This window comes from Cercospora beticola, chromosome 2 (assembly GCF_033473495.1).
Source record: "Cercospora beticola chromosome 2, complete sequence".
Classification (NCBI taxonomy): domain Eukaryota; kingdom Fungi; phylum Ascomycota; class Dothideomycetes; order Mycosphaerellales; family Mycosphaerellaceae; genus Cercospora; species Cercospora beticola.
In genome coordinates, this window is record NC_088936.1 from 4021658 (window position 1) to 4049561 (window position 27904).

The 27904-nt window shown below is 53.0% G+C and overlaps 16 protein-coding genes across 16 annotated transcripts; 6 read left to right on the plus strand and 10 right to left on the minus strand.

Annotated features, from left to right (window-relative positions):
• Positions 1–111: 111 nt before the first annotated feature.
• Positions 112–327, plus strand: RHO25_003505 (uncharacterized protein; the record flags this gene model as incomplete). Its single annotated transcript, XM_023599008.2, has 1 exon — positions 112–327. The coding sequence occupies one exon, from the start codon at positions 112–114 to the stop codon at positions 325–327; it is 216 nt and encodes a 71-aa protein (XP_023455645.2).
• Positions 328–809: 482 nt separating this feature from the next.
• On the minus strand, positions 810–1532 carry RHO25_003506 (uncharacterized protein; the record flags this gene model as incomplete). Its single annotated transcript, XM_023599009.2, has 1 exon — positions 810–1532. One exon carries the CDS (start codon positions 1530–1532, stop codon positions 810–812), a length of 723 nt encoding a protein of 240 aa, XP_023455646.1.
• Positions 1533–2368: 836 nt separating this feature from the next.
• RHO25_003507 (uncharacterized protein) lies at positions 2369–3934 on the plus strand (the record flags this gene model as incomplete). The annotated part of the gene is made up of 3 exons (XM_023599010.2): positions 2369–2552; positions 2616–3099; positions 3148–3934. 3 exons carry the CDS (start codon positions 2369–2371, stop codon positions 3932–3934), a joined length of 1455 nt encoding a protein of 484 aa, XP_023455647.1.
• A 1977-nt stretch (positions 3935–5911) lies between these two features.
• Positions 5912–6578, minus strand: RHO25_003508 (uncharacterized protein; the record flags this gene model as incomplete). The annotated part of the gene is made up of 2 exons (XM_023599011.2): positions 5912–6517; positions 6570–6578. 2 exons carry the CDS (start codon positions 6576–6578, stop codon positions 5912–5914), a joined length of 615 nt encoding a protein of 204 aa, XP_023455648.1.
• A 256-nt stretch (positions 6579–6834) lies between these two features.
• RHO25_003509 (uncharacterized protein) lies at positions 6835–7752 on the plus strand (the record flags this gene model as incomplete). The annotated part of the gene is made up of 1 exon (XM_023599012.1): positions 6835–7752. The coding sequence occupies one exon, from the start codon at positions 6835–6837 to the stop codon at positions 7750–7752; it is 918 nt and encodes a 305-aa protein (XP_023455649.1).
• Positions 7753–8093: 341 nt separating this feature from the next.
• Positions 8094–8561, minus strand: RHO25_003510 (uncharacterized protein; the record flags this gene model as incomplete). The annotated part of the gene is made up of 1 exon (XM_023599013.1): positions 8094–8561. One exon carries the CDS (start codon positions 8559–8561, stop codon positions 8094–8096), a length of 468 nt encoding a protein of 155 aa, XP_023455650.1.
• A 996-nt stretch (positions 8562–9557) lies between these two features.
• RHO25_003511 (uncharacterized protein) lies at positions 9558–10675 on the minus strand (the record flags this gene model as incomplete). The annotated part of the gene is made up of 2 exons (XM_023599014.1): positions 9558–10312; positions 10366–10675. The coding sequence occupies 2 exons, from the start codon at positions 10673–10675 to the stop codon at positions 9558–9560; spliced, it is 1065 nt and encodes a 354-aa protein (XP_023456353.1).
• A 501-nt stretch (positions 10676–11176) lies between these two features.
• On the plus strand, positions 11177–11722 carry RHO25_003512 (uncharacterized protein; the record flags this gene model as incomplete). Its single annotated transcript, XM_023599015.1, has 1 exon — positions 11177–11722. The coding sequence occupies one exon, from the start codon at positions 11177–11179 to the stop codon at positions 11720–11722; it is 546 nt and encodes a 181-aa protein (XP_023455557.1).
• A 719-nt stretch (positions 11723–12441) lies between these two features.
• Positions 12442–14205, plus strand: RCO1_1 (transcriptional regulatory protein rco1; the record flags this gene model as incomplete). Its single annotated transcript, XM_023599016.2, has 3 exons — positions 12442–12890; positions 12940–14041; positions 14095–14205. The coding sequence occupies 3 exons, from the start codon at positions 12442–12444 to the stop codon at positions 14203–14205; spliced, it is 1662 nt and encodes a 553-aa protein (XP_023455556.1).
• Positions 14206–14227: 22 nt separating this feature from the next.
• RHO25_003514 (uncharacterized protein) lies at positions 14228–15091 on the minus strand (the record flags this gene model as incomplete). The annotated part of the gene is made up of 1 exon (XM_023599017.1): positions 14228–15091. One exon carries the CDS (start codon positions 15089–15091, stop codon positions 14228–14230), a length of 864 nt encoding a protein of 287 aa, XP_023455559.1.
• Positions 15092–15424: 333 nt separating this feature from the next.
• On the minus strand, positions 15425–16054 carry RHO25_003515 (uncharacterized protein; the record flags this gene model as incomplete). The annotated part of the gene is made up of 1 exon (XM_065602407.1): positions 15425–16054. The coding sequence occupies one exon, from the start codon at positions 16052–16054 to the stop codon at positions 15425–15427; it is 630 nt and encodes a 209-aa protein (XP_065458479.1).
• Positions 16055–16272: 218 nt separating this feature from the next.
• Positions 16273–17403, minus strand: RHO25_003516 (uncharacterized protein; the record flags this gene model as incomplete). Its single annotated transcript, XM_023599018.1, has 3 exons — positions 16273–16695; positions 16749–17124; positions 17180–17403. The coding sequence occupies 3 exons, from the start codon at positions 17401–17403 to the stop codon at positions 16273–16275; spliced, it is 1023 nt and encodes a 340-aa protein (XP_023455558.1).
• A 338-nt stretch (positions 17404–17741) lies between these two features.
• Positions 17742–18589, plus strand: DHG2_1 (L-rhamnose-1-dehydrogenase; the record flags this gene model as incomplete). Its single annotated transcript, XM_023599019.2, has 2 exons — positions 17742–18055; positions 18130–18589. The coding sequence occupies 2 exons, from the start codon at positions 17742–17744 to the stop codon at positions 18587–18589; spliced, it is 774 nt and encodes a 257-aa protein (XP_023455561.1).
• A 172-nt stretch (positions 18590–18761) lies between these two features.
• RHO25_003518 (uncharacterized protein) lies at positions 18762–20250 on the minus strand (the record flags this gene model as incomplete). The annotated part of the gene is made up of 2 exons (XM_023599020.2): positions 18762–19677; positions 19727–20250. The coding sequence occupies 2 exons, from the start codon at positions 20248–20250 to the stop codon at positions 18762–18764; spliced, it is 1440 nt and encodes a 479-aa protein (XP_023455560.1).
• A 1256-nt stretch (positions 20251–21506) lies between these two features.
• On the minus strand, positions 21507–22352 carry RHO25_003519 (uncharacterized protein; the record flags this gene model as incomplete). The annotated part of the gene is made up of 1 exon (XM_023599021.1): positions 21507–22352. One exon carries the CDS (start codon positions 22350–22352, stop codon positions 21507–21509), a length of 846 nt encoding a protein of 281 aa, XP_023455563.1.
• Positions 22353–24536: 2184 nt separating this feature from the next.
• Positions 24537–26259, minus strand: RHO25_003520 (uncharacterized protein; the record flags this gene model as incomplete). Its single annotated transcript, XM_023599022.2, has 2 exons — positions 24537–25958; positions 26050–26259. The coding sequence occupies 2 exons, from the start codon at positions 26257–26259 to the stop codon at positions 24537–24539; spliced, it is 1632 nt and encodes a 543-aa protein (XP_023455562.1).
• Positions 26260–27904: the final 1645 nt, after the last annotated feature.

Here is a 27904-nt window from a genome sequence, read left to right on the forward strand (position 1 = left end):
CTCTAGCTTCAATCCAAACCCAACCCAAGTTCGTCCCATCGGTCTCAACGATTCAACGTATCGTTCCTAACATTTCTTCCAGACGACACGAACCACACATCCACTTCAATCATGTCTGCACCAAACCAAGGCCGTCAGTCCCCAGACCCAGAGCGTCAATCTGGCGCACAGCAGAAGGATGTCCCAGCTGGAGATGTCAACAACCAGGGCCAGAACCAACCTGGTCAGCAAGCTGCCGAGCAGAGCAAAGATCAATTGAAGAATTTGGGATCGAACCCAGGTGGACCTTTGGATAAGGCTGCGGAGGAGAAGACGAAACACAGCTAGATCACTTGCTGAAGGAAATTGGTCGTGGAGCAAGAACGATACTAGGTACGGCATGAGGGCATGAATTTGAGGCGAAGCGCAAAGCCGCTCGAATGTAAAGTGTAGATGATGATCATGAATGCACAAGGTCTCTAGTGAGACTTCTCCTGACATGTATCTGTCTCCGCTGCCTTGGAACTTTTACAGCTTATAACCCGCTCGCTAGTGTTCGACTTTGTCCCGCTGTGCAATTGCTGTACATCGATGTGTCTGCAATATAAAGGTCGGTTGGCATGATGCCGTACGTATAGCGGCAGTGAGTCTCCGGACACGGCCACCGCGTCTATGGCATATCCCGTCAGGTACGCGTGATTTTGAGCATTGCCGCCAGTGCTGTGGAGCACGGAAGATGGTAGTGTCTTCTTGAGATCAATCGTTGGCTGTTCGCCTGGTCTCCTTCATCTTTGACATGTTTCCTTCATCATCCATATCCTTTTGCTCTCTCAACCCAGTCCGCGACCTCGTCCTCTCGTTGCGCTAGACACTCTGCCATAACTCGAAGTGCCCCGTGTCGCAGCAGTCAAGCCTCTCCCCCGCGCAGCAGCCTGTCCTCTCGTTGAGCTCGTTGTCCCTCTCGTACTCCTCGTCCTATTTAATCCCGCTCTCGTTCGCGTAGCCTCCGCGGCAGCTTTTCTCCGTTCTTCCTCCTCTGCCTTCCGCTGCGCCTCCTCTTGCCTCCTCTGCTGCTCAAAAGCGCGTCTCTCGATCTCCTGCTGCCGCCGCACTTCATCATTCTCAATATCTTCGAGATCCTGCGAAGCGCCTTGAAAGTTGGGATTCAGAATCACTCGTTGGTTGTGCTCTGTTTGGCTCAAAATCCTCGTCCAGGTCGCGAGTAGCGTTGACGCATTGCTCACAGTCTTGTGCACATTCTCCATGTTATCCTTGGCTTTGGTCAAGCTCGTTGTCACTCCTTCAATCACACGATTGACTTCGCGGATTTTTTCCAGCTCGGCTCGGAGCTGCGCATTTCGCGCATCTTCGATCTCCTGCTTCGTTTGTGGGCGCGTAGCCTGCGCGCGCTGCGTAGAGGATGTCGCCGAGCCAGGAGTATGCTTCTGCGTTGTTGCACCGCTTTCCGGACTTGCGAACAGGTCCTCATCGGCGTCGTCCAGTGACAATTTGGCGAAATTGGGCGTGTCCGAAGTGCCAGGCCGTCGGGACATGCTGGGCAGGCAGTGGTACACCTTGGGCGGTTGAAATGAAAGTATTTCGCGTCTTTCGGCCTCCTGACGCCCTGGCCTCGTCCTTGCGGCCTGAATTGTTTACTGGTGGCTGCGGGTTGACGTGTTTTGGTTTCATCCTCAGTCGCGTGTTTGGCGCGCTAAAATCCCTGCAGCTGCCGCGCGCATCCTGGGGTGTGGGTCGCACCTGCCTTTGGTGGCTGGAAGCGACTTCGACTTCAACTCCAGCTTCACGACGTGAGATTCTACACCAGGCGCGCCACTACATCCGACACTATTCCAACGCCAACGCCGCTCACGAGCATCGCATCGCATAGATCTCAAGCACGATACTACGATCCCGCTATCCTGACCGCACCGGAACGATTCGCGACCGAGATATCCTCGCCGGCGCATTCTGCAAGGCCGACCGCCATCCTCAACGGCGCAGCTTCACTTCCTCCAAGTGCAGCAGGACTCGGCAAGCCGGCGTACGTACAGTCCGGGGCCCCGACCGCAACAGTCAGCACATCGCACGCCTATAGGGAGCAGCCGGGAGTGGGCCTTGGAGCCATTGGAATTATCTTCGTTTCCAGCTTGCGAGCTTTCTCTTCCTTTACCATACACTGAAAACCACTCCTACGCTGCCACGTGAGAGTGCGTTTGCCGTAAGTCTCTCTGCCATCTGGCTCAAGACTACGTCGCTGTGTTCACCATCGCAACGTGAGCATTGGAGGAGCAAAGACCTGACCGTTTGCACAGCTCACCGCCCGCGCCTCGCGCCCCTCCGCCCACCGCCGCTGGCTGCTCGACAGCGCCCGTTCACCAGCTGCGCGAAGATGGACGCTCCTTCCACCCCGCCACAGCGGTTCACCCGCCCACGCACCCCACCAACGCCACTGCACGGCGACGCCTACAACGGCCTGCACCCATACAAGCCTGCATCCCCGCCTGCATCACCTGCACCACCTGCTCGCCCGCAGATGCACGGCGGAAGCAAGTCGGCACGATCCGGCGACAACGGTAATTTCCCCTCAACAATAGGACAATAGGATGTTCATCCACAATACTAACTTCTTTTCTCAGATGCCACTGCTTCCGACATGTTGCCAACTCCATCTAAGACTCCGTCTTTGACTCCAGCACAGAAGCGTGCGCGTGCCTCAAGTATCCAGTATTCGCCACGTGCCTTGCACTTTCAACCAGAGAATCCAAACGACAGTATGCCGACTCCGCGCATCGCTCGCAAGAACAAGTTCATCCGCCTGGACGACGACGACGGTCTCGACATTGGCCGTCCGAACAAGAGCGCCAAGTCCGACATTCAAATCTACACCGAAGTCCAGGCCAGAGTTCCAGAGGATGACTCGTCAGACGACAACGTCTTTCGCGATGTCCCACGTGGTCGCACTACTACCGTCTCAGAGCCAGTCTACCAAAACCGTGGTGGTGGCGACTGGGATTCTCCGAGTCCACCGCGCCAGCGCCCACGCAAGACCGTTGATGAGTTGGTCGAGGAAGCGCGCATGCAGGCAGCTGTCAACCGCGGAGAGGGCATGTTTTTCATGTAGTAAGTGCTGTATCCGACCTTCTGTGACTCGTACTGACTCGTTTGCAGCCGTGGTAAGAAATGCTTCCGCAAATTCGCAGATGTTGAGGGCGTCGAGGATGCCGGTGCCTCCTCTCGCGAACAGCAGCAGCTCAAGCGTGCAATTGGCCACTCTGCTCATCGTGGCTTGACTCGCAGCAACATCGAACCTCGTCTGCTGTGGCCACAGGCAAGCCAGACAAGCTACACCGACGAGGAGGCAGAAACAGACGTCGACATGCCAGACCAGCGCACCACGATGACCGAGTCACAAGAGCATGACTCTGGTGTGTCTTTCGCCGGCCCAGCCGTGCATGCCACTCCGGTCAAGCAGAGCAAGTCGAAGCGCAAGCCAATGATCAGCCCCCCGACTACCGCTCGCACCACAAGACAGTCACGCTTTGATGATGTGCCAAGCTTCGAGGAAACGCTCGAGGCCGATGATGAAGCACCAGCTGAGCCCATCTTGCCTACTCCGCAGCGCAGCTCACGCAAGAAGAAGGTCACCATCAATGACTTTCCGGTCTTTGAAGACCATACTTCGGACACCGCCGTGCCATCAACACCAGGCCGCGCCCGCAACACGCGCAACGAGCCTCAGCTCACTCCGATCGTCGAAGGCAGTGAGGAGCCAGTTTCTGCTGGTAACACTTCACCCACTGCCGCTAGCAGCGACCGCCGCAGCAAGCGTAGCCCATTCGACAGCTGGCAGCGCACCAAGGCTGGCACGAAGCGTGGGGCTGTCGCTGACGCTGCCGGCGACGGAAAAGTCAAGTGCCCTCGCAGCAGCACGCGTACGAACCCGTCTCGAGCCTAGGTAGCCGACCAGCTTCGTCGCATGCAATTCTGACGGCCTCAATGATCGACTACAACCTGTTCGATACATTAATACCTTGCATCACAACACGGTTACAGATGGCGCAAAATTCTTTCACACGACAAAGGGATACCCACGGATGGCGCTTTTGCATTTTTGCACGACTTTTCACTTCTGAATTTCTCACACCGCACTTGGCTGTTCTCTCTCGACTGGCTTTGATCGTGTACGAGACTACTAGAATGGATGGGCTCTAGCGATGGCGCTTCACAGGTGTTTCAGGATGGAGAAATGGATCAGAAAGAGTGATTGAGATTCAGGCGCTTTGCGCGTTTGGCAGCTCAGCCTTTGGGCATTGCCTTCACTGAATTGGCGGGATTTCTGAGGCATGGACAGGAACTGCATCACTGGCATTGTTTTTCATCGCGATTGTTTTCTCTCTGCCGCCGACGCCTACGGGCTGGCTGGGTGGCTGGCGGTCAGGTCAGGTCTGGGTGTTAGATACTTGGGCCGGGCGAGAACCTGTACTGCTGGAAGTACTGCTACTGCAAACTACGCACAGCGTCGACAACAACGATGTAGAACGAATGAAATGCAACACTATGCGACCCTGAAACATTGTATTTCGTTTCCGTTCATGTGTCGTTGCTATCTTGCGTTTCTTGCGCCGTTTGTACCCGACGATTGTTTGCTGATTCTGCTCGAAATGACCTTATTGCTTCCATGTACTTCTGACTGGTACCTCATTCTCGACAGACGCATTGACAGGATGAATAGCCCGCCGCGTTGGTGATGCACTGCAGTCACAGATGGATGTGTCAGAATTCTATTGCCTGTAACTACTCCCTTACGCATGTCCACACGATGCTGGTTTCTCACGCGGAATGAGGACTTACTGTCGAACCCGCACAGCTCCGATTGAAAGGTGCTTTACATCTGTTGGCGCAGCAATATGCTGGGCAGGGGACGCAGGAGCGTTTGTCTAGTGCCTGGGAGGGGAGAAGAGATGTGAGTAGGTTGATAATGTCGGATCATTATGTTCGGTCTGTGCTCAGGACTGACATTATCGGATGATGGGAGCGCGAAGGATACAGTTGCGAGCAGAGCGCTGGTGAGGAAGAGAATGGAAGACTTCATGTTGAGGTTTTGTGGAAGTAGGAGGCGAATGTTGTTTGCGCTTGTATGAGATAAGAACGATGATGGGCCAGCCTTTAGAGCTTTGAGTGTCTGCACTTTATAGCTCCATATATACAATCTTGACCGGTCTGTTCACAAGTAGCCGACTCTACCTATTCCTGCGGTCTATTAGGCTCGCCCTGCTTGTGCCTCGCTTGCACCTGGTGGCATCAACATCCATTTGCTATCGTGCTCTGAACATCTCCGTGGCTGGCTGGACTGGAGCTATAACCTCAACTCATGACCTGCGCCATCTGCAGTGAGAGGGCACTGATCTGGTCAAGCTTGAGGAGAAGCTTGACAGGTGTGGTGACACGAAGTGTCCTTATACGAGGTTGCCAAGGTGTGGCTTGCGAAGTCGATAGTAGAGTCGAGCGGTATTGCGGCTCTATTGGACATTTCAGCTGTGCTGATGACTGATGGGGGCCAGGAGCGGTCTATTGTTTGGGCAGCTGTGTTCGGTCATGGGCACCAGTGCCAGATGTTCAAGTTGCGTCCACCTGAAGGAGCTGCAACTCCTTGCATTCAGCTCATGGCAACCCCTCTGAGGATTTCTCTTGCGGGTGAGCACCGGGCGTCGATCGGCTGACGATCAAGAAGGCCGGCTCGAAGCATTCAAAAGCTGATGTAGAGTGTGGCCATTCAGGTAATTCTTTCGACTGGATCCAATCGACTGGTCTGGCAATCAAGGTTCTTTGCTGGCATCGGCGCCCAAGTGGCCATGGATACAGTTAGAGCGGTCAAGTACCATTAGCACAGGAATGGCCGGGAACGAGTTGCCAAATAGAGTGCCTAAGTAGTTCAAGAGGGCTGCTGTGTGCCGACCATGCTCTCTTGCCAGTGCCTCTCATACTCGTCGGGTCGCTCGGATAGCCACTGTCTCTGCTGACCGCCTTGCCTGATTTGCTCCAGCAAATCTTGCGTTTTCTTTTCTACTTCTTCCAGCGAAAGTCGTGGCGTGCCTTGAGGAAAGTGGCCTGGCTTGTAGGCTCGATCAGACCAGCCGTTCCGTACGGCAGCACTGGGATCTGTGGCATCGTCTACTACATCATCAACCAGTTTCACAGGCGCCGCAGGAGCATCTTTCGACTGCAATGTCGACTTGAAGACTGGCTTCTTCTTGCCACTTGAAGCTGTCGAGGCGCCAGCACCAGCGAGTGAGATGGACTTCAGTCCAGATTCTGCGTTGGCCTTCTCCTCTGCGGCACGTTGGCGAGCAGCAGCAGAAGGATCTTTGGTAAGGTTTCGCATTTCTTTGAGTCGCTTGCGGTGCTGATGGTCGTAGGAATTCTCGTGGGCTTCAAATTCGGGCATTCGCGCGTAGCCCTTCTGGCATAGTTCGCAAAAGAACGCTTTGCGTGCTTCTCTTGCTGATTCTGTTGCCGCCTCGGGTAGAGTATGGCCGCGCTGGGACGATTGTTAGTGATGTGTCTTGGGTTGTTCTTTGCGAGTGTCCTACTGGCGCCATGTTGGTCGCAGTTGCGCGATAGACCTCGTGAGGTATCTCAATTCAGTTAGATCCAACTGATATCCACAAAAACAAGTCTTGCTTGACTCTTTGACGCGATGATATGGAAAGTGGAACAGGATGTATTCACCGGGCAGACTCGACCCACGGAGCGGGCCCAGCTCCGCCCGCTTATACACCTTGTCTCAATTCTATTGGCGTGGTCTCGCATGTGAAGAGCAGCACCATCATCGCCAACACTCGTCCATCTACCGCAATGGACGACCTCAGCGAGCTGGAGAAGCTCGAATCTGGGCTACACGAACTCGAGCCGATACCAACAGACACGATCTCGCTGAACGATGCCTCCACCGACGAGAAATCACGTCTTCCACGAAGCAGCACAACCGGGCTAGGCCTGTCGCAACACTCGGCAATATGGTATCTCCAACGAGTGCAGAAATATTCATCCTACGTGTTTACGGCTTTCGCGACGATGCACATCACCAACACGTCAATAGTACCGCTTCTCACTCAGAGCGTTCCAGCCTCAGAGCCGTACCTCCTCCTCACGAGGCCGTACTACCAATCGCCCGGAGTTGAGCCCTTGATGGTCGCGTTACCACTGTGGGGTCATATCCTATCCGGCGTAGCAATTCGAGTCATCAGAAGGAATCAGAACGCGAAAAGATATGGAGACGCATACAGTCAAGAGAACAAAGCCAGCTTCTTCACGAAGTTCTGGCCAAAGGTCTCGGGTACCAGTAGGTTGGGATATATCTTCGTGCCACTTGCACTAGGTCACATTGTGCTCAATCGAGCCATACCACGCGCATACAAATCTGGAGGCGGCAATGTGGATCTAGCATACGTGAGCCACGCGTTTGCGAAGCATCCGATCGTGTCCTTTGCTGGGTTTGCGGCGCTGCTGAGTGTGGGCTGTTTCCATATGACCTGGGGATATGCGAAATACTTTGGCTGGACGCCGGACCAAGTTACAGATACGGGAGCAAAGAGGGAGTTGAGGAAGAAGAGAAGGTGGTATATTATCAATGCTGTTGCTGCTGCCGTCACTGGATTATGGATGGCAGGCAGCTTCGGCGTGGTCGCTCGTGGAGGCGAGGCAGCGGGCTGGGTTGCAAGAGAGTACAACGAGATGTACAGGATGATTCCTATTGTTGGGAGATGCTTGTAAGAATACAAAAGCATGAATACTAGGCTGCAGTGGTTGCAGTGTACAGGTGTACGAGTACGATTGGGCGTTCAATTTTGAGCATACGCGAAGATACCCTGCTCTTTTTGGCATACCGGAAGACGATCACATAGAGGCTATACCGATGTGCTATTGTCAAGGTCCTTCGGTTTAGCTAACTACTTTCTACCACGAAATCTACAAAGCCTTTAAAGACGATGGGCGAGAGCTTACTTGCGACACGACTGAGATTGGCGACACTGGAGACGTGGGCGAATGCGAGGACGAAGGCAAGGCTTCATGCGAGACATCAGATCTTCTCTCCTGCCCGGGAATTAGAATTGTTAATGGTGCGACAGCTTGGTCTCGGCTCCAAGATGCAGGCTCGATAGCTTCTTTTGGAATCTGGCCAGACGGTGCATTGGCGACATTCGATGGAGCTGATGTGCTGGCGGAACCTCATCGTATTCGCCGCTGTGATCAGCGGTCTCTCGCTGCCCTGGAGGCGGCAGGCCTCCCGCCAGTGGAGCATCGAGAGCACGACCAGCCTTTGGGTGTACTGATTGCGATTGTTCGACCATGGAGAGGTCCGATTGCGCCTGACGGGAATACTTGGCAGTCATCTGCTTGTTGCCTCTTCTTCTGCGCTGTATGATGCACAGCAACACGACTGCAGCGAAGAGCAGTGGTATCCCTACTCCAAGTCCGACTCCGAGGCCAATCTTGCTGGCTTCACTGAGCCCTCCGGAACCATCGGGGGAAGCGGACCGCTCGTCGGCGCTTGCAGTCTCACTACTAGCTGTTGAAGACATGGTGGCAGTAGCGATGTCGATTGAGGGAATTGCGGTCCCTGCCGTGGCCGTGTCTGGTGCTATGCTCGTCGTCGTTGAAGTGGCACTCACTGAAGGGAGGGTCAGACTTGCACTGTTCTGAGAATGGCATGGAATGCGCACCGCCAGCAGTAATGGCGCTCGCTACACTGCCGCTCGCTGCATTGGCTGCACTTGCCGCCGCTGCCTGGGCTGAAGCCACTGCTTCGGAATGCTTCGATGCTTGAAACTCTTGGAAGGAGTTCTAACGCCTTTGGAGAACTGCTTCTTCGGGATCTCTTCTCGGACCTTCTTCTTCTCCTCTGGTTCCACGAATCCACCTCAAGAACGTGGCAACAGCCTCAAATCCTCCGGTCGCCTCAAGAAAGTCAACGTCGTCTTGTTTGCTGCTCGCAGCCTCGCACAGCCTGCTGAAAAACGGCATGCCTGATCATTTGAGATGAGCAGCACAGATGAGGGTAGCAGAGAAGATCAATACTCGTTGGTGAGACAGGCATTGCAGCGCATCCTGAAGTCAGCGCGGCTGTGTTCGTGCTGACGGCCTCTCGAGCCCTTCTCTCCAGTAGTAATACAGATCCTAGTCTATTCAGCCGCACAATGCATCCCACATGCCAGTGGGTCTCAGCTGTCCATCCTGATCGCGCACAGGAGCTCAAGCTACAGCATCTTGCACAACGACCGGCAATCGCTCGTGTATTGAGCGAAATTGAATCGTTCCGTGCTCACGTATATGATGCAGAGCAGTGAAGTCGTTGCCTCTGGCATGTGCTGCTAATCTTTGCTGAATCAGGAAGTTACTGAAAAGCGCTACAGCTGCAGTGCTCTACCATTCCCATGGAAACGTGGGACGAAAAGGTTGGTTCCTGGAATTATATTAAGAATTACCGCTGCTTGCTGTCATTCCGGTCCACAGCTGCTATCTGTTACATTACGCAGTGTTGCATATACCTGCACGCAAAAACATTAACCCGAACACGTCTACTTCTCATACTCGTCCAGCCGCTCCTTCAAGGACACGTTATTCCACAGCAGAGTACCAGATGTAGCGTCTCGGCTGAGCACCGGCAAGCCCACCTGCTCGACCACGAAGCTGCTCGCCACGCTCGCTTTCGCAGCCGCTTCGACCGCATCTCCGTCGTTCTGCAGCAGCTCCATCGCTAAAGCGCCGAGGAATGCATTCCCAGCCCCTGTCGGATCCACCACGCGCTTCCGGTCAGCCGCAGCATAAAATGCATCCACCCAGGTCATATCGATCTGGACAGCACCCGCTGCATTCAACGAGCGAGTGGCAATCAACGCGCCATATTCGCCAGCGCGCACGATGCACAGCTGCTCGAGGTGTGCGTCGGCAGCCTCATCGTTCAGGTAGGCGGCAACACAGCTCTGGATATGCTGTCGGCCGACCTCCGGCTTCGCTTGATCCACCTCGGATTGCAATCGACCGCATAATGCTGCCAGCTCCAGATGATTTGGCGAGAATATGTCGACCAGCTTGCTCGCTTCCACGTGAGCAGCTAGATCGTTAGGCCTGCAGAGCGCGGGCAAGGGTTCCCAAATGAGCAGTGGTCTTGCTGTGATGCCCTGCGCTTTTCTGAGGTCGAGCAGTTCGGTGATGTGCTGTTTGAGTCTCTCGGGGCTGGATAGGAAGTGAAATGCCATCGAATGGAGCAAAGGCTGAGGCAAGTCGCCAGGAGTTGGCTGCAGCACTGGAGTCGTATATCCGAACGTTTTGTCTACAGATGTATTCAGCAGCAGACACGACAAGCGACGACAAAGCTGAACTTACTGTGAAAACTGTCATCGTGATATTGTAACTTGCCTCTCATTGACTTGCGCTTAGGTACTTTGTCAATCTTCAGGCTGACATTCCAGCTCTGCAATTGGACTTCGGCATCATCAGGAAAGTCGTCACCGCCCAAGACAAAACACCCAACCTGTTGGGTATCTTCATCAGCTACCATGCATGCTCCAAGTGTGCTGAAAGCACATGAGCCTCCAAGCACATTACTCTCAGCACGTCCATTCGAAAAATGTATGTCATCTAGGATCACCATCCCTAGAGAAACGAAATGAATAGCATGGTCGTGAGTAGCCATTCCGATGACACTGGCTCTCGAAACAACATGACGACGACATAACATTTATATGGCCAAGAGATTGCCGAAGTGTGCAGTGCACAACAGGTCCCAACAGCGAACTGGAATTGCTGGGGTCTGGACAAACGACTCTCGCAATCGTAACCCAATACATTTGATCAGCGGTCGTGCATGTACGTAAGCAGCATAAGTGGTTAGACTTGACTTCGGAGTCAAAGGGGCCAAAGTCGGATGCAGGCGCGGGGGCTCAGCACCAGAAAGCTGTCGGGCAACCTGCATTGTTTGCATCATCATTCTCGGCACTTGGGAGGTGTGGTCACAAATTCTCGACCGCCACGAGGAGCTCGCATGCCGCGTGCTCTCTTGGGAAATCTTCCATCCGGCCAGGTCCGCAATAGAGTTCACGCAGCGTTTCATCCTGACTCTTGAAACAACAAGATTCTGCTTCTCCGCCCCGGACCGTGCTGCCGCCACTCGGTCTGGGCTTCTGGTTGCGGCAAAATGTGCCAAGCCAGCGAGGCCAACAACCACCAACCGCGAGTGAAGATCCGGCGTCGCGAACACAAAGATCTTCCTGCCTGCGTGAAAGTTCTGGAACGAGTCTACAATCAAGATGGGTATCCCGTTCAAGGCACCGCCCACGCTGAATCCTTTCTCAGCAATCAGGACATTACCTCAGCGTGGGTTGCAGTCATTGATAGCAAGATAGTCGGCCATGTTGCTATAGGGAAAGCTAAGACTAGTGATCTGTCTGCTGCACTTTGGCGCAAAACACATCAGGATGATGCAATAGCAGTTCTAGAACGACTGTTTGTTGATCCTGACAGTCGCGGATCAGGAGTTGTCGCGAAGCTGGTTCAAGCTGCCGTGGCATGGGGTGCAGAGAGGGGCATGCGACTGGTCCTCTATGCGCTGGCCAAGGATATCGCAGCTGCGAGGCTATATGAGCGACTTGGCTGGGCACACTTTGGCACCGCCACATATCGATATGGTGATGGGCAGGAGATGGATGCTTGGGGCTATAGCAGCCCAACTCCGAAGATCTAATTCTTCTCCATGGGGTCGGAGATACGACTTCATGCCTGTTCCTTGGCAAAGATCTTGGGCTTCTGGATCGCGCTTGCTCTGGTCGCTCTCGTCGAGCAATTCACCGATCTGCGGACTCTGTCAGCGAAGCCGAAGTCTTCCGACACTCTGACCAAATGAGACTGCCAATGCCTCTTTCAAGTAAAGATGGACGACAGTTCCTTCGAGCTGTCCACAGAGACATGAATGTGGAGTCAAGCAGAACTACAACTGAAGTTCGGTGAGAGATTTTGTCGACTGTGGAGTTGACCAGCATACCCTGGACACACGCTTACTTCTCCACGCAAACACTATCGTGCCTGCATCTCCAAGACAACTGCCGAAAACATGTGATGCTGCCGTTTCAAGGGCTAAACATATTCCGATACAGACCGCTCCAATCGCAGGCTAAACACTGTGTGCTTACACGAAACGGTTCGGGATGGCGGTTTGCGGAGCGCCGGGGAACAGTCAGAACGGCAGAAATCAGAATGCTTGAATAATAATCGGAACAGCCGAAGATGCTGAAATGCGACTGCCGATATGCCATGTGCCTGTTCTCGAGGGGAAGCCTGTCGGTGTCAGGTGCGAGAGAACGCTCATATAGGTCTGAGTCGTCGTCGCTGGCATTATGACCCGCTTCGCAAGATAAACATTTCTACCAATTCTCGAATCATCGAACTTGTCCTCCGATTTTCGAAATGGCAGCAGCTGTAGCAACAACTCGTGCCGACTCACCCAATGATCACAAAATCGAGGAGCCACTCGACCTAAAACCTCAATCAAATAACGCCTCAAGCACGCACAAGAAAGAGCTCAAGAGCAAATGGCCGATAGCTGTCGATCTCTATGGCTCCAATGTCCCATTTCGAGTTGAGGGCGAGGTTGCGGACCTCGTAGTGCATGGAGAAATCCCAAAAGAAATCGACGGCACATTCTACAGAGTCATGGTGGACCCTTTCGTGCCTCCGGTCGAAGGGAATGTGCCACTGGACGGCGATGGGAATATGTCTGCTTTCCGGTTCCATGATGGGAAAGTCGACATGAAGACAAAATATGTGAAGACTCAGCGATTTATGCTGGAGAGGCGGGCGGGCAAAGCGCTGTTCGGTTTATATCGCAACCCATATTCTCACAATGTTTGCGTCAGGTGCGTTTGCACTCTATTTCTATCGGTACGCACAGCTGACGTTCAACAGGGCAGCTGTTGATTCGACAGCGAACACGAATCTAGTCCTGTGGGCTGGTAAGCTATTAGCTCTAAAGGAGAGTGCTCTGCCATACCATGTCGATCCACAGACTATGGAGACGATAGGATACGATCCCTTTGGCCAAATCAACGCAAAGACTTTCTCCGCACATCCCAAATACGATCCCAACACCGACGAACTAGTCGTATACGGCTATGAGGCAAAAGGCCTTGCCACAACAGATATCGTATCCTACACTATTGATCGTTCAGGGCTAATCAAGAATGTCTTCTGGTTCCATCAGCCTTGGCCAACCCCCGGCATCATCCACGACTGCGCGATCACAAAATCCTGGCTGCTGCTCTTCATCTGGCCATTTGAGGCCAATGTGGAGCGTATGAAGCGTGGCGGACACCACTATGCTTGGGATTACTCGCGGCCGTGCACGATCATTGTTGTGCCTCGAAATCACACATCGCCTCCAGCTGGCTGGGCTCCTGGTGAAGTAAGACACTATGAGTGGCGCAATGCCATGGCCATCCACACAGCTGGAGCATGGGAAGACCCGAATGATCCTTCCAAGATCTGGGCCGAGTCGTCTCTCGTTCACGATAACGCATTTCCATTCTTCCCGGCAGACGACGGTACATTGCCAGCGCCAGATGCCAAAGCTCAATTCGTTCGCTGGCATATCGATGCAAAGGCTCCAGCAGGATCAAAAATGGAGGATCCGAAAGTCGTGCTGGATTGTCCGGCAGAGTTTCCGCGAATTGACGAGCGCCTGATGGGTCGCGAGTACAATTATGTGATGTTGAATGTGTTCATTCCGAGGAATTCCAGTGGGGCCGATAATATCTATCTTGGACTGAACGGTCTCGCTATGGTGCATAATAAGACTGGAGAGACGAAGTGGTATTATGCAGGTGACGATTCGAATATTCAGGAACCGATCTTCATTCCACGGCATGATGCTGCTGAGGAGGCAGATGGTTGGGTCGTGGCGTTGATCGAGCGGGTAAAGGCAAATCGCTGCGACATAGTCGTGCTGGATACGAGGTCCTTCGAAGAGGAGGTTGCTCTCGTTCAGCTGCCCATGCATATGAAGGCTCAGGTTTGTCTTGCTCACGCATACCTCTACGGTCCGAGTAGCTAACAATTTTACAGGTGCATGGCAACTGGGTCAGCGCGAAGGATCTCGGTGGTTACCAGCCGCTCGTCAAAGAGGTGCCAGAATTCCAGATGCTTCGCGAGGGCGCCCTTGAGCCAATGAAATAGAGCAGCAACCTCTTATAAAATATCAACGTAACGCAAATTGTTCTGCAGATGAGAGATAGCGAATCAGCCCTTTGCTACCAACCTCGCCACTTCTGGGGTCAGGACGTGGAGGCTGTTTACGAAGCTGTACAACGCGAATGTCGCCCTCGTCTACGCAGCCTTGGAAGGAGACTTCCGCACTTTCCCTTCGGGGCCATCCATAGCTCGTGATGTAGTCGTCGAGTTTTATCGGAGGCTCTTCCTTGTCGGCAAATACGCCCTCGTAACGCCACGGAAGCCATTCCCAGAAGTCTGAGTCCTGAGAGCTTCGGAAGTTGTCATCCAACTCGCGCTTCAGATCGCGGAGACGAACGTAGTCTTGTCGTTCGATGCGTGTGTCATACACCACAGCTACGGGAGCGCCCAGGTAAGGTCCTTCATCGAAAACATAAACCACTGTGAGTATCGCCTCCGCTTGTGGAGGTTGGGTGAGAAAGATTTCGCCTGAAGCCCCAGTCAACGGAGCGGAAAGTCTTTCGAGGTTGACTTTCCCACTCATATATGCACCGGGCTTTCGATGCACCTCTATAATAGGATGCACAGATACGACTATGGCATTCGGGAGGAAATCGTCGTACTGGCATGGGAGATTGTCCATCTCCTCGAGGAATACCACCGAGCCTAACGGATCGGGACAGTCATCGTACGCTATTTCTTCGTGTAGTGGGATGGGAGACTTGAACAATTTCTGTTGGCATATTGGCGATCTATTGATCTCGTATCGCCACGTTCGAGACACTCGCTGTGCTCTGGCCAAGTCAATCGTGTCGAGATGTTCGACAAGGGAAACTACCACCTCGGCGATTTGTCCGACTCGTTGCGCTGCTTCGCTGACAGCCATGGCCATCTTGGAAGGCGGAGGACGAAAGATCGGTGTGCTGAAGTCTCACCGGAAGCTGCCATATAGGGTCCAGCTCGGCGTTAAGGCGTGTGTGCTATCCAGTGGCCGTAGAAGGTTCAACTTATTAGGACCTGTGTTCTTCGGTCACTAGATACAAGATGGTGCTGGATCTGCGGAGAGAGGTGCAGTGTGCATCGACCGAGTAGCGGCGCGGTCACGGAAGGAACCTGGGGGGCGGACAGCTTGCTTAGTCATGTCGGTCCGGCTGATTCGGCTCGGCTCTGACACGAACTTGACACGACAACGAGAACTCCTCCAACATGCCTTCTTCCACTCTGTCTACACCATACTCACGAATCCATTGAGACCCTTAACTCGCTCACACCAGTCTCGGACATTCGGCCAATCCATCAAATCAAAAAACGTCGACTCATGCGCAACATGCGTATAAGCAAACAACGCCAAATCCGCCAGCGTAACCCCATCGCCAACAAACCACTTCCTTCCACCTCTCATCAAATGCATCTCCATAATATCCAAAGCATGCCAACCAGCCACCATTTTCCCATTCATTGCATTCTTCTCGTCAATTGTACAATTCTCCAACCCTTTGATCGCAACCCAAAACCGTAGGGTCGCAATGGCCGGCTCGTGCGTGTACTGCTCGAAAAACATCCATTGCAGCATCTGTGCGTGTAGTAGTCGGTCTGTCGGGATCAGATGGCTCTTGTCGGCGATGTAGTACATTGCTGCGTTGCTTTCTGGCATGAAAGTATGAGGCCCGATTTGAAGGACTGGGACTTTGCCGTTGCCGTTGATTTCGGAGAGGAAATGTTCGGATCGTGTTTCGCCTTTGAGCGTGTCGTAATTGATGATTCTGTCGATTTTGATGCCGACTAGAGATGCGGCGAGGGAAATTTTGTAGCAGTTCCCGGAACGAGTGGTTTGGTGGAGGGTGAGGTCTGTCATACTTGCGGGAGTGGGTTGAGGGATCTTGATTCACTTTTGTAAAATGCCACGTGGGTTGCGAAAGCTGCTGATATACTCTCAGCTGGTGGTGTTCAGCTCGTTGTTTTCGAAATGTACTGAAAGACGCCCTACGGTATCCGCATCAGGATGGAGCTATCACTAGCTCCAGCTCAGAAGCGACCAAGCAGCTCTCTACCAAGAAAGCCGAAGCACATTTCTCAGTCCACACCTTCGAGATCACTGTACAACTTCCACCCATAATTCAGTCCCTTATGATTGAACCTCAACTTCCGATCCATGGCATCGATCCTCCTGATATCCTCTTCACTCAACTCAAATTCCACACTGCGCATGTTCTCTTCTTGTTCTTCTACAATGGTACTCTTTGGAATCACACAACGACCTTTGCAGATTCCCCAGTTCAAAGCGACCTGCGCAGCAGATCTTCCATAGTTATTGCCAATATCCTGCAGAATCGGGTCTTGCAACAACTTCGGCATATTCTGTCCGTGCTTATAGAACGTATTCTGGTTGGCGAAAGGACTGAACTGGATGAGCTGAATATTGTGCTGTTTGTGCCAAGCGGTGAAGTCGTGTTGGGCGAGATAGGGATGGAGCTCCATTTGGTGGACAGCAGGGACCTTCGCTCTGTGTCAGCAAAACCTGACAATTCATTCTCGCTGGCCAATCTTACGACGTTGCCCTTCTCCAACACATTCTCCATCTCACCTCGACTGAAATTCGACATGCCAATCGCTTTCACTTTCCCTGTACCCAAGAGTTTCTCCATCGCCAGCCAAGCATCAATATAAGTCGTTTCACCCATGAGCATTTCTCCCGAAGCATCCTCGCGAGGAAACCTGGCTTTCCCGCGTTTGAAAGTCGCAGGATAATGCATAAGGAATAAATCTACATAGTCTGTTCGCAAGTCTTCGAGAGACTCATCAAGTGCTGGCTCAACATCGTCGGGATGATGTGAGTTGGACCAGAGTTTAGTCGTTAGAAATATTTCTTCACGTTTTATGCCACTTTTGCGAATTCCGGCGCCGACTTGCTTTTCGGTGTCGTAGCTGGTTATCTGTTAGCGGAGATTAAGTTGGCGAGGAATGGTGGATAGAGTAGTACACTCTGGCTGTGTCAATATGCCGATAGCCTAGTTTCAGAGCACTTGCCACAGCGTCTTCCTGCTGTTCGGGATCTTGAAATGTGCCTAGACCGATGCATGGGATTTCTGCGCCAGTGTTGAGCTTGAATGTTTTGACGTGATATTGAGAAGATTGTGAAAGACGCCAGATGCCTGGAAATCGCTTGCTGATGGCGCGAGAAGCAGATCTACTGTGAGTGAGCATGTCCAAGGTTACAAATAGTCTGTTCGTAGGGAATGCAGTGATGTGCTGCCGTCAAGAGGCATGAGGAAGACCTTGACGACCTCGGCCAGCTTATCACACGCATTGCGTGAGGAGGTGCTGCTTTCAGCTTCGTCGTTGGACAGCACATGGCACATGCAGCTCTGCAGCAGCAGCAGTCGTTCGTAGCCCCACGATACCCACCAGTCTCCAGATTCAATCGCCGAGCCGATATTGCTGGGGGAGGTACATAGCTTCGGCTTGCCATTTCTGTCCGCCCGTCATCCCATATTCTTTCTGGTCGTTTGTCCACTCTCTAACAAAATAACCTCAAAGCCATCATGTCCCAACTCCTCGCAGGCAAGGTCGCAGCCATAACCGGAGGCGTCACAGGAATCGGTCGAGCCATCGCCATCGAATTTCTCAGACAAGGTGCTTCCGTCACAGTCAACCATCTCGGCGATGCATCCTCCCAACAGCACTTCGAAAGCCTGCAGCAAGAAGTCCCAGATAAATCGAAACTGCTAGGCATATCCGGTGATATTGGCCTCAAGGAAACCGGCACGACACTCGTAAACGCCACAGTCGAAAAATTCGGCCAACTAAACATCTTCGTCGCAAACGCCGGAGTCAGTCAATTTCGCGACTTCCTAACGTAAGTCAATCAATCAACCCTTCAACCACCACCTACAATCCCCATCCCCTTCCTTCCGCTGACGCTCCTTCCAGCCTCGACGAAGAAACCCTCTCCTCCCACCTCCACACCAACATCCTTGGCACATTCCTCTCCACCCAAGCCGCCGCAAACCAAATGGTACAACAGAACACGGGCGGAAGTATAATCGGAATCTCCTCAATTTCCGCCCACCTCGGTGGAGCCCAACAAGTCCATTACACACCCACCAAAGCCGCAGTATTAAGTATGATGCAATCGCAAGCCTGTGCTTTAGGGAAATTCGGTATACGCTGTAATGCTCTTCTTCCCGGGACGACGAGAACGCAATTAGCTGCGGGCGACCTTGCAAATGCGGAGAAATTGAAGTATCTTGAGAATCGAACGCCGTTGGGAAGGGTCGCGGAGCCGGAGGATATGGCGGGGACGGCGGTGTTTCTGGCTAGTGATTTGAGTAAGTTCGTTAGTGGAGCGCAAGTTACGGTGGATGGGGGTTTGTCAATATCACTGCAATAGGAGCATCATCTGAGTGGCAGTGGGCAAGCTTGGAACGTAAAGCTTGAAAAGTGCTGAGATTTTGTGCCTGGTTGAATCTGTATTGCCCAGGACTTTGCATGTCCAACCATCGCCATGCCAGAACGCTAGACTTTTATGAAAAGTTGATTTGTTACAGTCGTTTCTCCGCTCGTTAACCCTCGTTTGTCAACGCGTCACTTTGATAGAACGTCGCCATTCGGTCCTTCTTCACATCGCGACTCGCAGCCTTGGCTCGGAGCGCAGCCCGGATGTCTTCCACGCTTCGGCTCTCCAGTGCCTTGAACTCCATGTTGCTCATTGGCCAGAGTGGTCTCGATTGTGCGCTCTGCATCCATTGTGTGGTGTCGTTTGGTGGCGGCAGAGCAGTCAAAGCATCGATATCGTTGGCCAGCTCGTGGCAGAAGGAGTCCAGAGGCAAGTCGTTCACATCCATGCCAAAAGGATTTTCCAGCTCGCGACCAATTTGTGCAAGTCCGAGAATGATGTAGCCGGCGATGATAGTTGCTGGAATCGCGACCCACTCGAGCTTGTTCGCAAGCTGGAACGGCAACATGAGGACATACGCCCATGTGATCTGTGCAATGGAAATGCTGTATGCTACTGGGAGTGGCGTGTTGACAACGCGCTCGCAGCCAGCCAGGACGTCACTAAGGTTGAACAGCTGTGTTATCGCTTGCGACTGGAGACCTCCGATGGTGAGTGTGCCGTTGTGAATAGTACTCTCGACGTATGCAGACAAATAGGTGAGGATCTCCAGAGGTGTGTTGCCCAGATTGTCCTTGGAGCGCTTGATAAGCTTTCGTGGATTTGACTCGGCCATGGGGACACCTAGGAACTGGCCAGCTGACTTCAGTTTCGACATACGGCGCTGATGCAGCATGGTCTGATCGGCGTCTGCGGCAAGCACATGAAGACTGCCCACAAGAGGCCCGAGATCGGGATAGTCGATGGAGGGTTCGAATCGCAAACGATGCTTCAGAGCAACGGCAAAGGCGTTGATGAGCTGGAGGGCGGAGACCTTGGCTAGGAGATCATATTTCCCGAGCTCTTCGGATTGTGCGTGTCGTCTGTGACACGGTCAGTGGTTGCAACAACCTAGCGCCACAAAAAACATACTCAGACGTGTGCACCCAGATCAATCGCGCCAAGCTACGACCGTTGAGCATGAGCTGCGCCCAGTACTTGCGACCCTCGATGAATCTCTCGTACGCAGTGGTAGAGCGGAACGAAAGCGCCAAACCGACCACAAAACCCAGGACGGTCAGGAGAACCGAATCGACGGCGAGAGTATGGACCAGCTGGTGGATGCATGTAATCAGACTTGCCCAAGCTGCCAGGAAGGTGAGAGGCAGAATCATCTTTGGCGCGATCGAGCCATGCAAGCGCATGAACTGCGGCCATTTCGAGTGCCGGTTGATATCGCGCGGACCTCGAAAGTAGTCCTCAATGTCGACCGAGTGGTAGGTAGGTACGTGGTACATGGGCTGTGGCACGAAGCCCTCCTCGACTTGGTGGGCGGTGGAGGAGCCATGGGAGGATGTCGGAATACTACCCTCCTTCGGGGCTCCCTTCTCGACGTTCACAGTCGGTTCTGTCTTTGCAGCCATGTCGACAGCGGCAGTGGTGTTGTTTGTGGCCATGATGTTGGTCGGATGATCGGATGAGGATGGAAACTGCTGCTGATGGGTCGCGAGCGATGATCGCGCGTATTCGTGATTACTGTGTTCTGCGGAGTTACTACCAGAGGACTGCACAGGAATTCATACTCGTAGGTATGGACAGACTGTGAATGTGAGAAAGGTGAAGATGGTGGGTCAGAGAAGGGGCAAGAAGTTAGAAGTGAGATTGTATACATGTATAGAAGAAGCGCAGGCCATGCCCGCCGAACGCCGACGATCGCTGGTGCGACGTGCACCTTCGCGCCTGCACTTTTGCGCGCGCGCACAACGCTGTTTCATGATCGGTGCGCGGTTGGGGCGAGGAAGGCGCATTCCTCGTCTTGAGTCGACGTGTCGGCCTCCTAGCGCGGCCAAGCGAAACATCCCTGTCGTCCCCGAGCGGCCCGCCTGCCAAAAAAGATTCGAACCTCGTGTCTGGTCAACACAAAGCACTTTCATCGTCCGTCAACACCGCAACAAAGAACGCTGTCACGCCGCTCCTGCGTCGCGCATCGCTGCAGGCCGTCGCGAAGTACTCTGGTGGCGCTCCACGCTTCACCCCAAATGCCGCGGGACCTGCATACTTGACACATCGGGCGCTCTTGGCAGCATACGAATAGCTCTTGTTGGCTTGTTGGGAGCCCCTGTTCGCAAGTCAAACTTCACGTCTGGCGAAAGAGCGGCAAATTGATCTACGCCGACCGCCACATCACCGCTCCCCGTGCAAGATCTCAATTTAGACACGCACCATCGACGAGGCCAGATCTGGAGCGACCTCCATAGCATGGCAAGAATGGTCCACACGCGTTGGGGCGGCGAGACCTCTACACATGGACTGCGTGGCAGTACTTGCCCTTTGCATTGAGATCTGACCATGCAGTGCGCAATAAACAACGTCCGGCCACTTACTGCCCATGCTTTTGCGTCAGGCGCAGCAGCGGGACCGCGTGTTGCGCATGGACTTCTCAAGTGCAAGTCCACACGAGGCAGTAGTCACGATGCTCATTCGAGGCGCTCACAACCCTACATCAACAGCAAGCCATTTGATGATGAGGCATTAGAGCAATTTGAGGCCTTGTAACAGTGAGTTCAAGAACTTATAACAAGGGCTGAAGATCACAAAGTACAGTTGAGAAGAGTGACAGGAAGTGCGTTCAATGCAATGCAATATTATTCGATTAAGTGGCAGAATAGCTCTGTGATCTCGAGCTGAGGAACACTATGGCCGAGGAATCTCCTTACTCTCGGATCTCTCCCTCCTCAAGCTCTTCGTGCTTGCGCTTCGTCGACTCCGGCCGCTTCTTCGAGATTCCGGCCAACGTAGCCATGAAAGGCGTTAGTGGTGGCTCTGTCTCTCCCTTGACCACACCGGATCGAGCAGCAGAGGCGGTCCTCGAAGGCATCATTCGTGGACGAGCATTGCTCGGCAGTGAGCTCTCCGATCGCGTCGACTCTCCTTGCTGCGACTGGCACTTTGGGCGCTTCGCTTCTCGAAGGGTGCTGATCTGGAGCGGTGTTCTGTCATAGATTGTGGGATCGAACCATCGCGTCTTGCTCTTGAATGTGAACTTCGGCTTGTTCACATCGACTGGATCCCATGGCGCCGACTGGTCGGGGTTAACGAGAGTAGGGTCGGCCTGTCTCTTCTCCACCAAGTGGTTCCTCAGCCTCTGTGTGAGACTTTCTCTCTGTGTCACAGAGGCACTGTTCGGGAACCACGATGGTACAAGCGGCTTCAGTCCATTCCTGACACGTCGATCGTTGAGAATGAACTCGAGTCGAATAGCCGTGTGGGTTCCGGAGATCTTCGACCAGCTTTCGACAGCCACGCAACACCTGTTGCGGAGCAACTGCTCCGTCAGCTCGTCGTCAGCATCGCGATTGCGGTTCGCTCTCTCCACAATCTCACTGGAGTCGAATTTCTCCAGAAGCTGTAGCAGGTTGCCCCAGGCTATGTTCTTCGATTCGCCGCTCAGGATCTGCTCACTAGTCAGATTCACGCGTTGAGCGACTTGCTGCAACCATGCTTGCTTCAGCTCACCTGGCTTGTTGCCATGCTTGACGTTCCTTGGTGACGAGGACATTGTTGAGTATGTTTTTTGTTACTTTCGGGTTGTTGAAAGATGTTGTTATTGATCTTGACCAGCAAGATTGCAAGTTCCAGTTGTCTCGTGAGAATGTTTGAGTGTGTGTTGATGTCCTGAAACCATACCGGGCATGTGGGGGCAATATATATCACACAATGTCCTTCTCTTCCTGATGCATTGTTTGACCAGACAAAGAGTACAAGCACATTGTGCATCCAGCGAATAAAGACATCAGTCTTTGTCCCGCAACACCATTGTTTTTGCGTTCGGCTTTGTCAGGAGAGTCTCCCACAACGGAAACCGAATGGAAGAATGGCAGAGCCTTCTTCCCCAACAAGCAGTAGCGATGCCAATCGACATCCAGTGACAGTACATGCGGAAGGCTTCTGGATTGATATGCGGCATTCTCTGGAACAGTGGGTGAATGGGGTGTGTGAGGTTTGGATCTCGCATATTGCTAGAGTCGAGTTACTTCCTTTCGGGAAAAGCATCCGGGGCTGTCGTGCAGTCAGTAAGCCACTCCAGTGGACAATGTATTCTCTTACCTCGAGTGTATTAGATATGAGATTGGACCGGGTTCGAATATGTGTATAGAATGTTTCTGTGATGCGTATAGATGGAATCAAAAGAGTGTGTTGGAGGTGTAGCACTTAGAAGGAAGGGGAAGCATGCAGTGGTTGCATATATACCTGATTAATCTTGATAAAGTCAGTGGCTTAGGAGGTGTCTTCCAGCCTCTGGTAGTGCTCGTCGAAGAACAAAGAGGTAATATCGGATCGTGAAGACAACTATCTCGTGGGAGACACATCTATCAAGCTGTGGAGATTAAATTCTTATGCTGTGAGACAGTCAATACCGACAGTCTGAGGGTTACTCTGCTCAGACTTGGTGGAAAACCTAGCATCGGTCGCCTAGCTGACTATTGAGCATCATCTACCAAATGCCATTCCAGAATCTGTAGATACGCATTTTGTCAGAGTAACATTCGTGACATGTTCTGCTCTTCTGCGGTAAACAAACTTGCTTACGGCATTCCTCATTTTTGTCTAAGACATCGGTTAAGTCGGCGCGTATCTAAATCTCTCGTATAATATATTTTCGACGACAGTAAGCGGAGTAGACTAGACTGCGGAACTCCGCAGTCAACAAGGTGATGGAGCGGAACTCCGCCCGGCCATGGCAAGCATGATGCTTCCACCTAGATTGTCTTCAGACTGATTTTCCGTAACCTACCGTCGTTGAAGCTGTATAAGAGCTGAGATCAGAGCGCCTTCGAATTTCTCCCTCATCATTCTAGCCTCAGACATTCTCATCTCCCAACCAATCAATCTTCCACTCAATTCCCCAAAATGTCCACCTCCCTATCCTCCACCCTTCCCCTAGCCCAATGGGTCGAAAACTGGAACCAACTCGTCTTCTTCCAACCCGACGACAACCTCTCTTCCCAAACCCTCTCCGAAACCGTCGATCCAAATTTCACAGTAAAGTACGCCTCCATCCCTCTTTCCCATCCACCACCATCTCCCTCGTTCAATTCCAAATCCTCACACTTCATAGAATCAACCACACGACCCACGACATCAACGGCCTAAAAGCCGGCGTCCAATGGGTTCGATCAAGCTTTTCTACTACTTTGAATAGTAATGAAGAATTAATTCATTGGATTGCACCAGATGGAATCGGAGGGGCGGTGGTTCATAAGACCGTTTTTACTTCGAAGGAGGTGGCGTCGGGGAAGACGACTAAAAAGACGAGTTTAGTTACGACGATCGTGAAAAATGTTGATGGGAAGAGGGTTTTGGCGGAGTTGGTGGAGGTGGAGGTTGAGGAGGAGGAATAAGTAGAGAGGTTGGAGGGAAGGAGGTGTGGGAGGTCGTAAGCGCAGCGAAAGTCTGCGATGCAGTCAGTATCTGCGTACGCATCCGACTGCTTGTTCACCATTCTGCATATCGTACGCGGGCCACATCTGCAAAAGACATTGCAATTGAGTGGGCTATCAACCACACTTTCCCTTTTCCGTTCGTTCGTTTCCTCCCATTCTATGCACATATGCAACAAATTTCGTCCGTCACATCATACACATAAATTCGGTCTTTCCAAAATCGCACGCCACCCATATGCACAGTCTTTGGCAAATTTCGTCCATGAATCGCCTGAACGCCACGCTCAAATTAAATCAAATCAAGTACTTCGTGCTTCATTCGACGTCGAAGCATTCGCAGCATTCTCTCGTGCAGGTTCTTCCGTTACGGTTTCCGGCTCTCCAGTACGTCGTGTTCGGATCCTGAAGAGATCACGATATCTTCGTCGTCTGCTGGTCTCCTCCTCGGCTTGCGTCCCACTCGTGACAGAAGCTTGTCTCTGTGCTTCAGCTGTCGCGGCAGCATTCTCTCGATACCTGCGCAGCGCTGCAACACGTTCTTCGCGTGACATGCGCTCCGGTCTCGCCACGCCAAGGATACCCAACATGATGCTCCTACGCACTCTCGCTCCGCGACTACCCTCGCCGTTCTCCAAAGGCGGCGCGAGTCCTTCTCGGTTGGCATCTTGAGCGATTGGATTTCCGTGTTCGTCTACCTCGGCGTCTTCAGCGGCCTCTGGAGGTCGCAAGTCGATTCGACAAAGCGGACATGTCCCGCTAACGTTCAACAACCAAGGATCGATGCAAGCAGGATGGAAGCGATGGTCGCATGGCAATACTCGTTGATCTTCTCCAACTTCAAAGTCTTCGGTACATATACTGCAACCTTGGTTCGAGCTTTCATCAGGTGTCGCAGAAGCGCTGCGTTCCGTTGTGTTGTCAGCAGGCGCAATGCCACCTGCAGCAGTAGCGGTGCCAGACGTCATCTCCGGTGTTGTGCTGTTTCCAGCCCCGTTGCCTGTGGCATCCGTTGTGTCTCGAGCAGTCGTCGTCTGATCGCCTACGTATTCCACTGGACCGTGCTGCTGCCCGTTCTCGAGTTCAATATCCGTCGGCTTTGCGACAGTCTGCTCTCCACCTGTTCGATCGCCCACTTTGACGATAGGCAGGGAGTCGAGCATGGCTCTCGCAAGGCCTCGTGCACGAGTCTGTCGCGTGCGACCAATAACATTGCGTGGTCCGTATCGTTCTGGATGTCGATGGGCTCGAATGGCTCCCGTGATGATGATGCAGAGAAATAGTGCGGTGATGACGCCGGTGATTGAGTAGAGGATGATCATGGCTACAGCAGTACTCGGCGACGGTCCTAGTGGATTCGAAGGATTGGAGTTGTTATTGGAGTTCGACCCCCCCGACGTGCCATTGTTAAGGGCCTGTCTGGTGCCCAAGACGGCCCAGGCCTGTGTGTCCCCAGCGACCGACAACATCTCTTTCGAGTTATCCGAGCTTTCGAGTGTGAAGATGTTCTGGTAAGTGCCAAAGTCGCTTCCGTTGCAAGTCTGAGCAGAAGTGGAGTATAAGACTACGGCAGTGGCATTCTGGGCTCTCGCAGCATTGAATACTTCTTCCGGTCCGAGGTTGCTGGTCGATGGATCGCAGGATATGAGCGCGATCGAGTCAGTCCTAATGGTAAGAGAGTTCTGATTGTTCGCGAGGATGATATCACCAGAGAGGGCGGTAGACTATAAGCGCAGGAATGATCCTTGATCAGCAATGCCTCACTCGCCGCGCGAAACCAAGAACTAGTGGGGATGAGGATGAGTGAACACGTACTGTAATGCTCTCTGCTGCCGCTTGTGTCAGCGGATTCACTGGGAAGACGGCGGCAGGAGGCGCCGACTGGCCCGATTGCTGCTGGTTCCAGATGCCCAAGAGGATGCCGTCACGATGGAAGGTGGAGTTCTGGGCAGTGTCGAGCGGTGTCAGCGTCTGCGCGGAAGCGGCGGAAAGCAGCAGCAATGCCTGCCATGGTGCGAAGTGCATGCTGGGGCGGGTGGTGTCGCGAGCGCCAACCTGTGACAGGTACGGCGTCAGAGGAGCGCGTGGCGGTGCCTGGTTTTGTGCGACGGCTCAACGGGTCTCGTCGTCATGATACAACAAAGGGCATGTCAAGTGGCCGCGTGGCAGAGGAGCGCTGACAAAGGCAGAAGGAGGACGTCCCACTGCTACATAAGACTTGCACAGCACGACTGCCAACCCGCACAAGACCTCGTCAAGAATCGCGGAGTAGCGTGCTGCCCATGGCCGCGAGTGGTTTAGTGCTGTCGTGAGACGCGGATCTCGCGGTCAGCCTTCTCGGATCACCAAAATCCCGATCGACTCAGTCCCACTGCCGCGCTTTCCAAGCAGTACACCAGCAACAGCATGTGCTACACGAGCCTACACGCACCGCATATCTGTTACAGTCTTGCAAGACCCCAATATGGATAAACTGAACTTAGATTCGACTCTGCAGTGTGTTTGAGAACAGTATGGCATCACGCCCACGTACGAACTCGGCGGCAAACGGCGGCCGAAAGCAATCCGCTCTCCCTGGGAAAGAATAGGGACGATGAAAACACCGCAACATAGTCTGCTGCATTCTAGAACCATAGCCATGGTTGTCATACGATACGTGCTGGCAGAGAATGCACGTATCACCGCACAGCGAAGCCTGAGTTGCATGTCCGCCTCTTTCCGTGAACAGGTTTCGAATCCTGTGAAGAACAGCAGGCCTTATGCTTATGTTTTATTTGTATGCGCAGCAAGCACATGAGCAACCATTATGCTTGTCGCGTCAGCCTTCTTGCTCGATGTGAAGCTGTTGCTCGTTGTACTCGATCCAGAGACTGATCAACAGTAAGCTTATTTGTAGTCAACATTCGCAGGCGGTCTCCACGATGTGACGCAATTGCTCTGCTATTCGCACGAGATGGAGATTCGTGGTTGGGTCGCCATAGCGTATCATTATTCCACACGAGATGCAGTGGTACACTCGCAACATGCACTGAAGCAGTGCTCCATCAGGTGCCGGAAGTGCCTCAGACCCGCTGCGCGCTTTTAGTGAGTTCTGTACAAGACACCGCGGGATACTCGGTCGAAAATACGATCTCGAAAAGGATCGAGCACACCGGCGAGTCTTTTCGCACAGTTTACGGCCGTTTCACAAGTACGAACATGACGGCTGTCAAGGCTCCGATCTTCCGCTCTCTAAGATCCCGTAGTGCTTCAGCTACGAGTTTCACATCAATTGCAGATGTCTCGATTCTCCAACAGCGAGATGTATCGGCTGACTGCTGACCCAGACGTGTTCTTATGAAAATGTTCATCCGAGATATGTCTAGCCTAAAAGGCTGCGAGTTGGTGGTTTTGAGTCCAGGTACTTCGCTGTCGCTGTCAGAGCGTGGGTTGTCTCATAGCTCCTGCCACTCTTCCGGGCTGTAGATTTGAACAGAGATGTTGCGTGCGTGAAACCAGGAAGCGACTAGGAAGAAAAGGCAGCTGGGCTTTCTTCCTTCTTGCATTCGCCGACGTCGGAATCCGGGCCAGAGCCACGACTCCGAACACTGCTTCTCATTCTCAATGCTATCGTTGATCATGCGCGAGTCCCGGCATCAAACGAACTGTCCATTGGGCTGCCGGGCTGCAG